Raw genomic sequence first — 17,769 nt, forward strand, 5'->3', positions numbered from 1 at the left:
TTATGTTGTCTTTTCCTCTAATATTCTTATTATTCCAACGTTAATACATCATTTTATACATCACCACACACACTTTTGGCCATCTCAACTACATTCTGACGTCAATCATACTAAACAAATAGTGTGATATGCCTCCTGATGTGCAAATCAGTGGACAACAATAATATCAATTAAAAAGCAAGAGAGAGCTGAATGCACTCCAGCACTTCGGCTGAGGATCCATTCCACCTCTAGAGTATGGATCCCTCCTGGTCTACTGAAGCAGCAGAGTAAACCATCTACTACGGCACAAAGGAAAGCCTGCCTACAGACAAAAAAATCCAAGCACAAAGCTCCAGCCACGTTGGATTCTTAGCCAAGCAAACTATTCGAATGTTTTGGGGTTTTCAGGTGTTGTTTCATATAAAGTGACTGAGCGAGTGAAGGTGTATGTGTGTGTGTGTGTGTGTGACTCTGTGGATACTCTGTCTACCTGTTTCCTCTCTGATCCCGGTAGTCCAGGTCAAAACTGTGGACAGAGTCTGTGCAAGAGTCTGGATGGTGCTGCTGCCGAGGTCCCATGGGATACTGGTGCATGGAGGAGTTGGGCTGAGCCGTTGTGTGGTAACGCGGAGGTAGGCTGTTACTCGTCTCACTGCGGTAGTCACTATCCCGGTCATCAACAGCGCTGTCCTGGTCATCCAGAGCTGCAACAGGTAACAGGATAAGCTGAATAAATTACTCTTTCCTAAAACATTAGTAAGTATGTTTCGTGTGACAGCAAGTCTTTTACAAATCCTTACTTATCATTAACCCATGTCAAAGCTTAGGATGCATCCTAGATAAAATGATCTGGACCAAACTGTTAAGAGCTGAAGAAAACAAACTGGGGATGCCAGGTTAATAGGGAGGTTGTGAGGGCAAAGGTCATGCATTTTTAAAAGACTATAGCCACCGGTATAGCTGCAATTGTATATAATCAAGTACTTTTTGTTTTTCTCCAAGAAAGATTAGGACAATTTTACAAAATAATTAAATACAGTTGTTGTCACAGTTATTATTATAATAATAGACCAGTGTTCCTCATTAGAACAGCACCTACTTATAACACTTTTTGAAAGTGACCTTGCCAACCCCAGTAATGACCCTTGGAAAACTTATTTCAAGAGCTAACCACGAGTTTGGCGTCAGCTGGAGGGGACAGCTGAGCTGAGGTTTATCTTTCCAAAGCGATAAAGTGAGAGGGTGAAGGATAAACTGATTCTGTTGATATCTCTTGGAGTAAAGTGGGAGGACAGCAAAATGTCAAGGTGGTGTAGAAATATAGTTTAGCAAAGACTGCCACCTATCACTTTAGGGATGCAACTGCAATTTACACCCTTTAAGATTTGATATAGGCTCCTGTTGTTTAGCAGACTCTCAGAAATATTTCTATAGGTATAACTAATCATATTCAAATATGTTTGATCCTAATATTATTGAATTCAAACTAAGTCTTTTTGGAAAGATGTGTGGAGCACAATTTCAGGGAGAGAGGAAACAAATCAGTGTTTTTCATGAATTGTCCTGACTTTTTTTTCCAGGATGTGTGCTAAACCAAATAATTTAGGATAAACTATACATGAATCATGAAAATTATATGACATCAGCACAGAGCATAGAAAATAGGAAAAAAAGCAAGAGCAGGAAAGGAAGTAAAGAGGCCATAGGGAATTAAGGAAAACATTGAGGAAAATCAAGTGTTAGAGTGAAATAATGAGAATACTGCATGGAAACCTTATCGATTACATGTTATTGGGGAATATGGGGCGTTGGGACATGCAGAGGGCACTGAGGACTGGCCAGGGGGAGAATTTCATCAAAGTGTGTTTTACATACTCAGTGAGTCAGCCCATCCGAAATAGTTGCCTGGTGAAAGTGCAGACGTTACAAGTGAGAGGTACAGTCAGAGGAGGTAGGGGTTGTGAAAACAAAAAGAAGTGTCCCTGTGTTGAAATAGTGGGAGGATGAGAGAACCCCATCAATGGTTCTCAGAGTGGAAAACAACTTGACATACTGTGAGAATATGTGTAATATATGAACAGTGAGAATATTTAACATGTAAAAGGGCTCTCAGCTAACTTTGTAGAAATATGGACGGGAATTTGAAATGTATCGACTCTGATCAAGAGGATTCAACTGTTAATACATTAGGCAGGCAGTAGAACACGGTCAAGGAAGTGAGAGGAAATAATATCAAAGCCTGAGAGCTTGAAGGGTGGAGAACTGGCTCCATCTAGAGGGCGAGAGCAGCATGGGCAGGCACACTCACAGCACTGGGAAGCCGCAAATGGCAGTGGGCGACTCTGAACGTCATCCTGAAGAGGGTACTACAGAGGGGAGAGAGAGAGAGAAAAACAGCAGGCATCAAGTATGTTTTTCATGTCGTCATGTTGTTATAATTACCACAGTAATTTACTAGCACCACTCCATCAGCATTGACAAAAATAAATACAGCAGTTCTGCGTCATTCGCACAAAAAGTAGTAAACAGGAACATACAAGCAGTTTTTTTTCATCTGCTTAATTGCGTAACCAGCAGGATATACACTTTGTTTATCATTACATCACACTGATGCTTTTTCCTTCATACAAATAAAAGCAGATCTCTGTAATTTGCACTTTACCTCATCATCAATTCTCAATGTATTGATGCGTTCAAGCTTGCCTGTCCAGTAGTGCGCCTCATCATCTGGGATGTCTGGTACAGAAATAAGCATACAACAAACACACATACACGTTAACCCGTGTTTGAAGTCAACATCCTGCTTCCTCTGATTTCAAGCATCATATTCCAGCATGCCATCATAATACATTTATGCCTGTTTAATTTCTCATGAGCCTCTTAGGAATGAGGAAATGAAAATAGTTAGTTAGCAATGGCCACAAACTGTTAAGGGGAATTGACAGGAACATTTTTCATCACAGCGACAGAGATGCTACAGATGAGTCTTGACAGTAACATAACATGTCAAATTTTAGACTTATAGTTTCTAACGCAGAATAAAAAATACTATCTCAAAAATGCCAACAGCCAGAAAAAATATTTTAAAAGAAAAATCAGGAACTCTCACCATTCCCACTTTTCAGGGGGATTTGTGGTGCTCTGTAGACAGATGCACATTAAAGGCCACACACACAAAGGCCAGGGCTTCAAAGACACACCGACCGACAGCTTTAATGAATGGCTCTGGTGGCACAGAGAGTCATGATGGCCTCCTGCAACCTTGAAAGGTCTCCTCTTACAACAGAGAAAGAGGCTCTCTCCCACCCAGTGGACAGACGCCCTGCTTTAACTTTGATGCCTTTTGATCACAAGGCTTGAGCTATCTACGCAGTGCTGGTAACGGAGATACTGCAGGTGGAACTGTGGAACTGTGTGTCAAAGACAGAAAGAGCGGGAGGAGCACAGGGGACATTTCACCCTCCAATCTTTGGAGGATCTTTGGAGATTGAATTGTCCCCTGGGGAAAAAACGTAATGAAATTCAGTGCATTAGTTAACTCATACTGTTAATTATCAATGGGACTTTTAATCAGGAATCCTTTTTATCAAGCAATTTCTAGTCTAGCAAACTGGCTGATCAATGAAACTGATCAATATGTAGTGAGTGAGTTATGGCCACCACTATGGAAAACATTAACGCTCTTCTGATCAATTTCTATATTAACAATGAACCAAATTACCAAAAGTATTGTGAAAGGGGACACTCGTAATGAGTATCATTGAACTCTGCAATGCTAGTGAGCTTTTAGCCTCTTTTAGCTCATTGTTTCGGTTTCATGGCTCATTTCATGGCATGCAGTGGTTTTCAGCAAAAAAAAAAGCTCTATTAAACTCTGCACTGTACGCTACCTGTCCGGCATCAGGCGACAGACAAAGTTAGCGACTAGCTGGTTAAGAAAGTGGAACATCTAGCAGCTTAAGAGCCAGATCGCTTTTTAAGGAGTTGATAAAGACCAAACAAGAGCCAAGAGGAGGGTAAATATTGGACTTATATTAATCAGGCAGACAGAAACACAACTCCAAATGAATGATAATGTTGCTGGATGTGTAAACAGGTAATCGTTTGCTAACATGTTACAACTTTATAAGCTTGTTGTGGACTTCCTCTGCCCCAAATTAGCCAGAAAACCACCCAAAAACTGCAGCTTTAATTACATATTTATGCAAATGCTGCTGTGGACAATTCCAGAGTAAGTGGTTAATGGACTGACACTCTCTCTCAGCCATATTCTCCCCTTCTTCATGTTAGCAATATATATATAAGCATTCTTAATGGTTCCTTAATACTCTTGGCCACAACGGAACAACCTGGCAAAGACAAAATTACATTTACTGAACCTAAGTTAATAAAGGGGGATCTGCCATTGATGAGTCAGTGCCCTCAATTTAAGCAGGACAGATGCGCCTTATCCCCAATGGAACCATACAGTAGACAATAGTCAATAAGATGAATATCTAAGAGTGCTCTGTTTCTGGTGTTCAGTTGTTCAACACAAGTGTCCTTCGTCACATCATGCAACAAGCTTATGTATATTATGATTTCATTGTATTCAGGAAAAATGTGACATCCTTATATTTTCTACTCAAGTTGAGATGGCAGATCAATGCAAGGTATGCTTGCATAAGACTGCAGGACACCAGGTTACAAGACGACATCAATTTGTTACACAGTGCCCCAGGCTGGATACTTTCTCCTTTGTAGCCTCGGAAACCGGCTGCTGACATTTCAGCAGGAAACATGTGCGTGTGTGTAACTCAGTGGATCCAGGTTTGAATTGCCCTCAGGTAACCAGAGTCACTACTGTCCTCTCTACAGTACTGACGCACCCCCTTGTTGTCAGAGCAGGTACTTGAGATGACAGCATGGGGAAGTGTCTTACATAAGCACCTAAACCTTTGTGTGTGGTGTGGTTTTATTCTTTGAAATTTGCCATTTCATTCTGGAGGTTTCATATGCAGCTAAAATACAAAGCAACTGGAAAAAAAGGGGTTGGCGGCCATGATATCTCACCAAAAGGCAGCTCGAAGCGAGTATCCAGAAGGACTCGATGAGGTGTTGGGTTCTTGGTGCCATATATCTCATCCGCTTTCATCAGGACCTCTGCATCCAGAAAGATCCAGTCGCCCGAGCCCTCCTGCAATTAGATATGTATGTTGATATTTACCTTGACTATTGGACCTTCTTTCCAAGATTAATATAGCTCAGGTAGTGTTATTATTATACTTCCGTGGTAGCTCACGTTCTGTGCAGCACAGAAATGTGCTATATAAATAAAGTTTTGCTTGCTTGCTTGCTCTTTTTTGTGCATTTGTATTATTATCTGAAGCCTTGTTGTATCTGAATGTCTATGGAGGTAAAAGAAAATGCTAAAGTGAAATACAGTACCTTTTTACAAATGAGAAACCTTGTAATGTCAGTAGGGAAATGCAAAAAAGCTTTTCTACTCATGGATGGATTTCAGGTCACATTTTTTCCCCCAAAATTGGTGTTTTGGAATGAAATCGTTCCTACTTTTTACTTTTTTTCTTTGGACTATGTGATTTGCGTGTGGGTGCATATTCCAACCTCTTCTGATTGTTGGATACTCTTTAGAGGAATCCAGGCTGTCCCCACCATGGTGTCCCAGATGAGGCCTTTGTTCCACACCTCAACAATGAGGCCGAGGTCCAGCCGGTTGATCTCACTGTGGAAAGAGGAAGTATTCCGGGTATCAAGCAATGTCAAGTTTCGATAAAAGGGCGAAACTGTATATAGCGTGAGGCTTTGTTATAAGAATAAATAAAAAAGCGAGAACTTTCCAGTATGTCATTCAATTCACACTCAATTAACCAGAAATGTCTATATAATTACTGCCAGGCCCCACCACTGGCTGAAAACAAAGGCTACTTCCTCTTTTTGTTGTGTGTTAGCTGTCATAATCCATTCAAGCCTTGTTTTGTCATTCAACATGCTATTCAAAGGGCTCAAAAACAGCTTGATGACAGCAATAAAAATGGCATATCAAATTTGAAAGGAGCCGCGTGACAACGGCATTTGCATATTCTCATCTGTGGCAGTTTACAACTATCGACGGGCCAAACAAAAGGAAGATGAGAGAAAAGATAATCAAAGAGAACAGCTAATTGAGACAAGTGCAGGGGAGGGGTGCTGATGATCCAGGGCGTGCAGGTGCAGAGATGCAGGCTTTCTCAATGATGTGCTCATTCGAAATGACACAGAATAAATGAACCTAGCAAAAATTCAAATCAAACTGTTGCTAATTTTAACTGAGAGACTTGTGTTGTTTAGGATGCCATTTGGATTTGGTTATCCAATAATGGAGATTTTTATTTTATCTTTGTGTCATTCATGCCTTTTATTTATTAAAACATAGAGATAATGGAGAAGACTGAAGACCGCAATCAACATAAAAAAACGCAAATGACAAGGTGTGGCGGGTCTCTCCCTGATCACCTGTCATTTCCACATCACTTTAAAAACCACTTTACAATTCAGAAACACATTCATTTATTTATTTTCAGGGACAATACAGCCAAAAGGCTAATTTTCAACTGTTGTCCCTTGGCCAGGTGTTAAATTAGCCATTAAAACAGCAATAAAGCACACAACATCTGAAATTAGAACAGGAGAAAGCAAAACAGCAGCTGAACAGGATAAAAAGCTTAGAGGAGTAAGGCAAGCATCATGTAAAGTAGGACATGGACAGTGCAGGCAATTAATACAAATCAATGTTAAGCAGACAATCAGCACAGGCAGTTAATGAGTTACATGACAACATAAAATCACATTACAGTGCCAACCAACTCGAGCATCTTCAGTGCTAGATACAGATCAATATGGAACTGTGGAAACATTTTTATGAAAGCATAACATTTTCACAAACTCTTTTAAAGCCTTTAAGGATCATATTGGTCACATGAAATAACATTGGCCACCAATTTGCATACATCTAAAACATACAGGTTGCTTTCCTATCTTCTATTGCACCACAGGGTTCAAAAAGCAATACAGTACTGTTTTTTTTATTTTATTTTATTTTTTATAGTTCCGGTAATATTAAAGGAATAGTTTGACATTTTGGGATATACACTTTTCCCCCCTTTCTTTCCAGGAGTTAGAGGGGATCGATGCCACTCTTGTGTCTGTATGGTAAATGTGAAGCTACAGCCAGAAACCAGTTAGCTTAGCACAAAGAGTGGAAACAGGGGTAAACAGCTAGCCTAGCTCTGTCTGAAGATAACAAAACTGACCTGTTTGTTTAATCTGTAAAAACATGTACTTTTTATACTTCACTTTTTACACAGATTAAACATATGAGATGACGTGTTAATTTGTGAGATTTTATGTTGCTGGTAGGCAGATCTTTTTCAACTTTGGACAGTGCCAGGTTAACTGTTTCCATCTGATTCCAGTTTTTAAGCTGCTGGCAGGAGCTTCATATTTACCATTGAGACAGAGTGGGATCAATCTTCTCATCCATCTCTCGGAAAGAAATCGAATATGCGCATTTCCCCAAAAAAGTTTGAACTATTCCTTTAATTAAATTAATTTAAAAAGTCTTCTTTGTTGGTGCATTAAAGGACGCACCATCCAAAATCAAACTATGAGCATTAGCTATGTTTTCCAACAATCTAATCCAGAAGAAAAATAATAAGCATAATCATGAAAAATGTCAAAAGGATCATGTGGTTTTCACATTAAAAATGTTGCAACTGCTGCTGCAATGATCCTTAAATGAGCAACTGCATTAGCACATAATGTTAAATTAAAAGAAAAATGGAGAATATGTCTCTCTTTCTACTAGGACGCAGATATAACAACAGCTCAACAAGTCATAGACTAACAATGTTTTTTAATTACATTAATTTAGATTATATTTCCAGACAAGATGGAGGTAACATCTTTCAAGCATATCTAAACATCCAGCAGAATTGGCTGCTAGTTAGCTGTGGGGGTTCACACTTTGGAAATTTGGAATTCCTTTCATTAGATTTTACTTGAGATGAGTCATCATCTCTTAGCATTTAATAAACATATTTTGTAGCAACAGGTGCTGCACATTTGCTGGAAACGCAGATGAACAATAATGTTTTATGTTGAATTAGCCGACACATCATTAATGGACAGTAGAAGGATGAAGGTCTGGAAAAACAAACACTGTTGCAATGAGGGAGTTCACAAAAGACAAACAATGACACACATGCAACGTGCTGGCTCTCTCGTCACCATAGATACCTTTCACAGGGAAAGTAAAATGAGGAAATTAAACCGATGAATTATAAGGAGGAAATTAACGGCAGCTGTTTATCGAGATACTTTCCTAGAAAGAGTGGCACAGCCTGAAAAACACACACCTTTCCTGTGGCTCTAAGCGCTAGGTAGGAACTAGGGTTGGGAAACTCAAAAGTAAATAATAACATATATACAAAAAAATTGAATAAGTTCGTGCATGACCTGACTGTGTCTGCGTTTAATAACTTACAACATGAAATCCTGTTCCCAGCAGGGCTGTTCCCCCCGCACAGTGATAGTTGTGCTTTTGACATTCTGCACCTTCAGCGTCACATAGGTGTTGAACTTGTCTGAAAAAAAGGAAAAAGGGAGATTTTGAGTTGAAATTATAGTCAGGTGGTATACACTGAGAGCATGTAGAGGGGTTGTATTAGGGAGAGTATACTATATTATCTATTACTCCTAAAAAATTAGGAGTAAATAAGCGGCAGAAAAGATACAATTTATTAGTACAGTGTTAACATATCTGCAGCCATCTACAGGGTCATTTATCAGACACAACTGGGCCAAAATACACGCAAGGGTGTTATGAAATGAAACACACTTTCACACGTTCCGTCTGATGGAAGTAATACTAACCAGGCCAGTTCTACTGTGGCTTTGTGAGGTAGAAAATGACATCAGGAGCTCTAGTGAGAGTGAAAGCAGATAAGTCTCCTCCCTCCTCCCCCCACACTATGTCAAGCCAAGCCAGGCCAGGCCAGGCCAGGGCAGCAAACTGACCCTGTTAATCTCCAAACAGAGCCAAACCCACGCAGCAGAATCCAACTGCCTGTAATGTCTCTCCTGCACTGTGAATTACGGCTTTTCTTAATAATTGCCCTCTAAACATACAGTATGTAACAGGGGACGCAGGTCTGCTGATGATGTAATGAAGTGGGAGTCACTCCTGACCTGTTACTATTGCAGAAAAGGTCTCTGTCAGCCCCAATACCATCAAGACTAAAACTGAAATTCAGTTAGGTCAAGAGGTGAAGGCCGCTTTGGTAAACAATGGGATCCTCAAACGAAGCCTAAATATGACAGCTGGCCATCTTTGTAGTAAATGATCACTGCTGGAATCCTGATGGCTTTTGAAACCAGCCGTCCAGACATGGATTCAAGTGCTGTCACTCTGTCAGCCTGTCAATATGTCAATCTGTTGGTCTGTGTAGACAACTTTCACACCCCTCAGTGATCCCCGTCAGCCCCTTCTCAACCAGTGGTGCCGGACAACAAACAACAAACGTCTGCACCAGCTGTCAACGCTGGGCGGGGAGATGATTAGACGGCCCGTGACACAACCACCACTTTTCATTTCCCGCAGTGGGGCGAAGGAGCGTCAACACGTGCCTGCTGATGGGCTCAGTTTCGCTCTGGTAGTTACCAGCCCTGCACCACCGGTGGTCCTCCCTGCAACTCTCCCTTTCTAGCAGCATAAATCTGACACCCTACCTGTGCACCAGAGCAGCTGGAGGAACAGCTTAAACTGCTGATGTTTTACATGACATAATAAAAGATAGTAAAATAATTATGGTATAAAATACACAAAATCAAATTGATTAAACCCAAAATATAACACATGCATTTATCTTGAAATTTCAGCATACAATATGTAAAATATGTATTGTTTTTTAAACCCACAGTATTGTCATACCCAAGGGAAACCCTGGGGCCAAATTGTCAGGCAAACCCTGAATGTTGGCCCCCATGCATGCACACGTATTACAGCACGCACGCACGCACGCACGCACGCACACACCTTTTGGTCTATGGGAAATAAAAGCAAGGCATCAGCTGCTCCTTTGTAGGCCACACTAAACAAAGATTTTCCTGGTTACCCCAGCAACATATTGAAACATTTACTCTGCACGTAGCCTTTACAGCGGCCTGATAAGTAAACGCAACTCTTGACACAATGAGACAACAAACAGTTGACACAGGTGCATTCTTACTGACACACAACATCAAGATTAAATTAGGCCCCAAAACAAAAAAAGCTGCGCTGAATGCACCCAGAGATCCCCCCCTCACTGTCCATCCTACAAGCACCATGAGTGACACAGACCTAATAAGTGTCTCGAGAGGACAGCAGAGACAAAACACAGGCATTATTACAAAGGAGCCGGGGGGATGCTCAAGCCTTTCCCCTAATTAGATAGTCCCTGCCTTGTGCCACATTTGGGCAGGCTCCCATGAATAGAAGAGATGAGATAAGGGAAGGGGATGTATGGATTAGATAAGAGCCACTTAGAGGCTGTGGGCCCTTTACGGCAGGTGCTGTCCACTATATGGCTGATCTGCAATCTGCACTGTTGAGGAGAAAGCAGCAATAACGGCCTGGAAAAACACAAAGTATACGCCTGCACACTGAAGCCTGACACTGATACTGGATTTGTCAGGCCGATACCAATATTTTTACCTGTAACATTAACGTAACACATAACAGAAAAACATTTCTAGCAATGATCCCTCAGATGTAGTTTTATAAAGAGTTGCTATTGAGGTCAACGATGACGGCAACTGTTAATATTACTCAATAGTAACTTTCTAAACAGGAATTTAATGGAAATGAGGGCTTCAACTAAGGATTATTTTCATTATCCATGAATCAATTAATCATTTAGTCTATAAAATGTCAAAACATTTTGAAAAATGCTCATAACAATTTCCCAGAACCTAAAGTGATGCCTTCAAATTGCTTCTTTTGTCCAGCCAACAGTCTAAAACCCAAAGACTCTTCATTTACTAACATAAATGAGAAAGAACAGCAACAAATCCTGACATTTAAGAAGCTGGAACAGCAAACATTTGACATTTTTGCTTGAAAAATGACTGAAATGATTTTCTTTTGATCGAATAATCGATTAATCGAGTAGTCGTTGCAGCTCTACTGAATTATTACAAAATAATAACAAAGTAAAGTAATTAACAAAATAATTACTGTGTAACATGAAAGTCAAATATACTGTACATTAGAGCTGGACTGATAAAAGCAGCTTATTGCAGATATATTGCAATTGGTGTATATGTGGGCCGATAAATAACAAAAAGAAATCTATCCTATAGCAAAGATTATTACCAGAAAACAATAAGTTTATATATCTATAAGTTTATAGATAGTTTATAGTTTATTTTTCAACTGAAAAATATTCGACTCAGGACATATCTTCGTCACAAATCCTTAATAACCACATTTAAAGGATCCTTATCAAATATTTGTTTCTGTTATGTAAAAATGGCCAATGTATCATAATCTGATTTTTAACTCTCAAATTCAAGTTATCTGCCTCAAAAATCCAGCATTGGTTGAGCTACACTGTACATGCAGCCCATAAAACTGCAATTTCTGACATCTTTGATGATGCAATAGCGACTGATAATATACCTAACCTAATCTGAATTAAACACTGTAAAAAGTTAGCTTTGTGGGATCTTCCTCAGAGTGAGGAGAACTGGTCTTAACAGTAAAACACATGCATGCACATGTTCTCATTCTCTCTCTGTATTACACACACACACACACACACACACACACACACACACACACACACACACACACACGCAAACACACACACAGACTGCGCAAACACACACAGTGACACAGTGAAAGCACACTCGTCAGTGTGTTGTAGAGAGGAGGGATCAGCTGAGGTGAATTGTGGTTTCTTGTCCTGTCCATGTTTTGAGACAGTACTCGCTGCTCCTGCCTGTGAACCACCCACTCACCCCTCAGTCAAGTGTCTTCATCCATTATTGATTGATGATGAGTTTTTTTTTTCCAATAAATTAGTCAAGGAAACGCAGGCAGTTGGAAGGCTGACATTTCAAATTCAGACCACTCATCAATATTGCATGCAGGAGAAGAAATAAACCTATTAAAAGGACTTTTCTACCATTGCTGGGACAACCACATGAGAGTTTCTCCATCTACAGTACATTGAGTTCTGGACTGAACAGTAAAACTTGGATGTGTATTCTGAACAATTACACAGTAAGTTGTAAGAAGTAAGAGCATATAGTATAGTTGTAGTATAAGTTGTAAGAGTATTGTTGAAAGAAAAAAATCTAAATTCTTACATATCTAGACAGAATATGTGTGGACAAGCATACACTCAGAGGCCTGAACGCACACATACACAAAACCAGCAACACACAGCCCTTATCAAGGCCCAGTTTCCTGTGGCAATCAGTGGGAAGTCAGACAGCTAGCCACTGGCCCACCCAAGGTCACCTTCAGTTCTACATGAACAGTATTTCTCCAGAAACAACTTAACATCAGGGTTCCAAAGTAAGTAACCAATCTGAAGGTGTGGTGAAAGCACTGCGCAAACACACATCCCAGACCAGCCTTATGTAAACTTCTGAGGGCTCTTCCAATAAATCACACGTTGTTAAAATAAGTAATTCATTCCTTAAACCTGAATAAAACCAACAAAGGGCCAGTCCCTAACCAAGGCTGTTTCTTCCAAGAATTCCCACAAGAATGGTAAGTACGAGATCTGCACAGCAGAATATGCAGCTTTGATGCACAATCGATTGTATTTGCAGCATAACAAGACAGTGATCCATTTCAGCCTCCATAGGCCCATTGTAGCAAGACGGTAATCTGTAATCTATACAAAGTATATTGTAAAAAATCCTGACTTAAATGCAAATTGTGCCGAAATCATGCTTTGGTTAACGATGACACAAACATGAGTTGATTATAATAATATAATCATATTCAGGCTCACAGTTAATATCATTATTAAACTTTTTCATCATGCCAAACATTGTCTTCACAATCTCTGTCTTATTTCCACAGTTAGTTAAGCTGATGTTGCCTCAGTGAGTTATGTTTGGACTAGGGGAGATTTTTGCTTGGTGACATTTCCTCAAAAGACCTGATTGAGCAGGTCGCAACTACTAGGGCTGTAATATCAATGTCACAATATGAATAAGAATATGTACGATATGGGTGAATATGATGATATGGTCGAAGTATGTAAAATCATGTTCAATGCAAAAAAAAAAAAAAAAAAAAGGTCCTCCAATCCTCCCGGGCTGGCTTCTCATACACGCAGGGCACATTTCACTCCACTCTATTGAAGCATATGCAAAACAAACTCATATAATCACATGAACAGAACCTTTGGTGTTCTAAATCTCACGCAGGACAGCGCTTGACAAATCCTTCTTTGCCCTGAAGCAAAAAAAAAAAAAAAGTGACTGATGTTTACATTTCGCCTAAGGGAGACGACAGGCTTAACTGAATTATCCCTGATGTTTGCTCTGGGACAGGTGCCACATGTGGTGTGGCTCAGGGAAGGAAGGAGGGCACAGACAGACGAGGAAGGCCAGCAAAGGCTGACAATCTGAAATCAATATGTCAGTGAAACAGAACTGTTTGTGACACAATGCAGACACCTCAAACAAACAAACAAAAAAAGTTTTCCCACAGATGAAGGGGCGGGACTAAGAAAAATACCTGCTGGATAATTAACTTTTAGCAATTAGCCTCAGCGAACACGGGACCGGTCGGGGACTGAGAACGAGAATGAAATGTCACCGGCAGATCCAAAGCCGCAGTGACTTTCTGTCCATGCTGCCTGCTTTTGCCAGAAACGTCACAGGGCTTAAAGGGAGGCGTGAGGCTGGACGCCAGAGGGATTTGCTTAGGTGGAGAGTGTGGGGATTTGGACTTAGTCGCCAACGATCTAAGCTCACCTGTGCGCGACCAGGCGAAGAAGGACACGGGATTACATAAAGCAAAATCAACCCTAGCTTTCAGTGACTTGCCAGCATTTGACTGATTAACCTACATGAGAAAATGAGTGCATGTGGCATATTTCCAAAAACAACACTGTTAGGTGGCCTGTGTAGAGGTCTGGCTCTATACAAATGGCCGCATTATTGAGGATCTGATGAGTAAATTCTACAGCTTGATACTAGGCGAGAGAGTTGTAGATTATGTCATTGAACATTTGTCTTCAAACGACATTAACAACCCCACAGGACCCACAGAGTATCTCTCCCAACTCTTCTTGAAATTAAGAACATGCTTTACAGCTTCCCGCTCTACAAATTCAATGAGGACTGAGAGACAGTGTCCATGTTAAAAATGGGAAACACTAGGATGATGGGAGAGTGTATGACCACACGAATACAGTAAATGTTCATAAAAAGGTTTGTCAATAGAAAAGTACTCACCTGAAGGTCCTTGGAGCTTGGCTTTTTTCACTGTAACACAAAATGAAAACACTGATTAGGCTAATTGGAACTGAAATGTGATGTAATTCTTCAGCAGGACTTGATTGACTTGAAGTTGATGAAGAAAAAAAATGACTAAAAAACTGAGATGTTGAGTACACTGGTGAACCAGTAGGGAAAAAAACCAAGTCAGAAATGCTAACACGTGGAGGCATGAGTCATGGAAAATGGACCAGGATCTCATATTATTGAAGCCTGGCAAATTCATTTATATGCAGACAAAAGAGCCGTGGGTCGATGACTCGTGACAGCTGAATCACGCGGACGCATCAATGGCCTCACGATGTTGCCGTCTGCAAGAGCAGGAACACTTGATCAGCTTGATCAAAATGGATGAGCTATTTTGTTTTGGTGGGCAGCTTTAATAAAAAACTAAAACAGCCAATGTTTTTAGGTGGCTTTATGATGAAACAAAACACACAAACACCATGACACAGGATATTATCATGTAAATGTCCATTTCCCCATTACGTGTTTTACCTTTCCATTTTAATGGTCATTGAAGAACTAATCTTTATGTAACAATCTAGTCTTATACCCATCGAGAAGATGAGGAAGAATAATCGAGTTTGATTTCCATGATCCATCTTTGTTCTCACATCATTTATATTTGTCAAGTTTCTTCGATCGTTCTCACATGTAAATATTATATCTCCCTGGGAACCACTTAGGAAAGTTGACAAAGAGACACATGGCAGCTCAGATATGCTAAAAAAAAAGGTATAACTTGTGTATTGGAATATTTGTTTATCATGTCATAAAGGTATAATATGACCCTTGCATTGAGTAAGAGTTTTTAAATTATGATTGACATTTTATCAGAGCTGACAAATAACTTTCATTTGATTGCAACCAACTTTAATATAATCAAGAAGCATAAGCCTAGACAGCTGTGTCACAAAACACAACAGCTGGCAAACAAACACACAAAACACAATGGCAAAAGTGGACTGGGGCAGATGGGTATTAGATAACAAAAAACAAAATTGAAAAATGTCTGGCAACAGCAGCCATTTTCTAAAAGCTAAAAAGCAAAAATATCTTGAAAAAGGGGGGGAAATGCTTACTGGTGTGTTTTGGTTTATTTTTAGAGCTACCATCTTTAGCCCCTTGATGCATCTATACAATAACGTTTATGGGATTGTGAAGCGCTTTGTAGGGGATTAATTGTGATTGCTGTGGCAGGGTTATGTGTTCAGGCATGTAACCCACTAAACCTCTGGAGCCTGAGATGGCAGATGGGCAGGACGGGATGATGGAGTCACAAATGACGCTTCCATATTTTCATGTGACATCCCGTCTTCTCTGCGTGCACATTAAGACAACTGCGCGGGAGAATATTTGTTTCCCCATCCTGTCCCGACACATCACTCTTGAGTGATTCCCTGACAATTTTAGCCATAAACAACCACAAAAATTAAGGAGTCCTTGAAACCCTACGTTTTTTTTTCCAGTGTTGACTTTTCGGATAACAATGAGGAAAAAAGGAACTCAGTTATCACAAAGGATGAATAAAACTACCTCGTCACTTCTTCCGAAGCGTTTCCTGCCTTTTACATACCTCAGTGTGAGGCAGAAAGGGAGCAGTGGAAATGTGGAGAGAAACCAGCAGTGTGAATTGTTTTTTTTGGCTTTCCACTGAGGCGTCTCAGCCATGGCTACCTCTCTTTGTCACTGGAGCAAATGAGCTGGCACGCTGGCCTTATGTACTAATTTGCATGATGTTATTTAGGGCTGTGGTACACAGAGCAGAGGGCAATAAACAAGGGGACCATTATGGTGGAAACTGATGCTTATCATTTTCTGTCCTGGCCCCTCCATGGCTTAAGAGGCCATTTAGCTCACTATTAGCAAGGGCTAGTTACACAATCATGCTATCAACCTTCTGCATTTCCCTTCTTTCTTTCTTTCTTTCTTTCTTTCTTTCTTTCTTTCTCCAATGTGCTTACTTTCTTCTGAACATGCCTGCAACTTGATTCAAGTATGTTAAAGCAGGTGCATGTTTTGGTCACAGTTGATTCTGGGGTTCAACTTTAAACATGTAGTGTACAACATCAATTCACAAATAGCCCTTAAAACAAAAAGGTCAAGATAAAATAGTTTAATATTATGTTGTTCAACAACATTATAAAGGCTCATAGGCCTTTTTCACAGAAGAGGGAGGGATCAGAATCCCAACTGCAACCTTTATTTAATATTACAAGCTCTACTCAGGTTTAATTTCAAGGTACACAGGTTTGACTTAAAAGCTGACAAAATTTCACCACAGCACAGGAAAGTATAAAGTTTGCCCTTTTCACCATAACTATTTATGCTTTTGTAGTTGTTAGTTCGTCGTCTGACTACTTAAATAAACTGGACACTGGCCTTAACAAATGCAGCTCTGTGGATTTGCTCATATATCAGCAAGACTTAATAACCACATTTCACAAAAGTGTGGAAATTGCAAGTATACACATATATTTTCTTTTTTGTATTACATATGCAGCCCCATTCAAAATCTACTCATGTTCAGATGGCAGAGGCTTTTGAAGACATGGTTTAAATTATTGAATATTTCTGTACATATTCATGACTAATTAAACAACAAATTAAGTACATTCGATTAAGAAGAGACGTTTTCAGGGCCTTTAAAGAAACTGACATAAAGTGTGGATGATCCAAATAAAAGGACACCGTCATGGGAAGGTCAGGCCAAAACCAGGAAAATAGGAACAGGAAATGACACCAGAATCCACTACAGGCAGTGGCGTACTTCCGCTTTGTGCTGGCTGTTGGATGTGATCGGGTGGGGCCAGAGGGAGAGGGAGAGGGGGGGAGAGAGAGAGAGAGAGAGAGAGAGAGAGAGAGAGAGAGCAACAGATGGCCAAGGGATTACTCCCACAATCTCTAAGCGCTCTCTCACTCGTCTCACTCTGCCTCTTTCCCTCATAATTCCACAACTCTGCTGCCCGCTACGCTCAACCACTCTATCCTTTTCAGTCCTGCAGGGCCTACATTTCTCTCATCCTTTATTAAATTATTTTTCTTGGAATTATCTCCTCACCTACTCAGTCTTCCACAGAGCCAAAACAAAAATGGCGTCAAGCAAACAGTGTCAATGCAGTTGTGATAAGTAGTGTGAAGTAGTTTTTGTAGCTGTGTTCTTAATACATGGCTTGAACGCTTGAATGGCTGCGAGGGTGTGTGCCATGACAAAGAACTGCTACATCACTGTTTTCA

The 17,769-nt window shown here is 40.2% G+C and overlaps 1 protein-coding gene across 1 annotated transcript in view; it reads right to left on the reverse strand.

The window, feature by feature from the left end:
* The window catches only part of LOC139301660 (protein unc-13 homolog B-like), a 61,677-nt gene that overhangs the window by 38,848 nt on the left and 5,060 nt on the right, over positions 1–17,769 (reverse strand). The window contains exons 3-9 of the mRNA XM_070925102.1: positions 14,488–14,538; positions 8,507–8,606; positions 5,590–5,707; positions 5,035–5,158; positions 2,645–2,718; positions 2,291–2,348; positions 473–686 (exon numbers count right to left, since the gene is read on the reverse strand). Of these exons, the coding sequence (XP_070781203.1) occupies positions 473–686; positions 2,291–2,348; positions 2,645–2,718; positions 5,035–5,158; positions 5,590–5,707; positions 8,507–8,606; positions 14,488–14,538 (739 nt within the window). The remainder of the gene's footprint in view (positions 1–472; positions 687–2,290; positions 2,349–2,644; positions 2,719–5,034; positions 5,159–5,589; positions 5,708–8,506; positions 8,607–14,487; positions 14,539–17,769) is intronic.

The sequence above is a fragment of the Enoplosus armatus genome, chromosome 18 (genome assembly GCF_043641665.1).
Source record: "Enoplosus armatus isolate fEnoArm2 chromosome 18, fEnoArm2.hap1, whole genome shotgun sequence".
Classification (NCBI taxonomy): Eukaryota; Metazoa; Chordata; class Actinopteri; order Centrarchiformes; family Enoplosidae; genus Enoplosus; species Enoplosus armatus.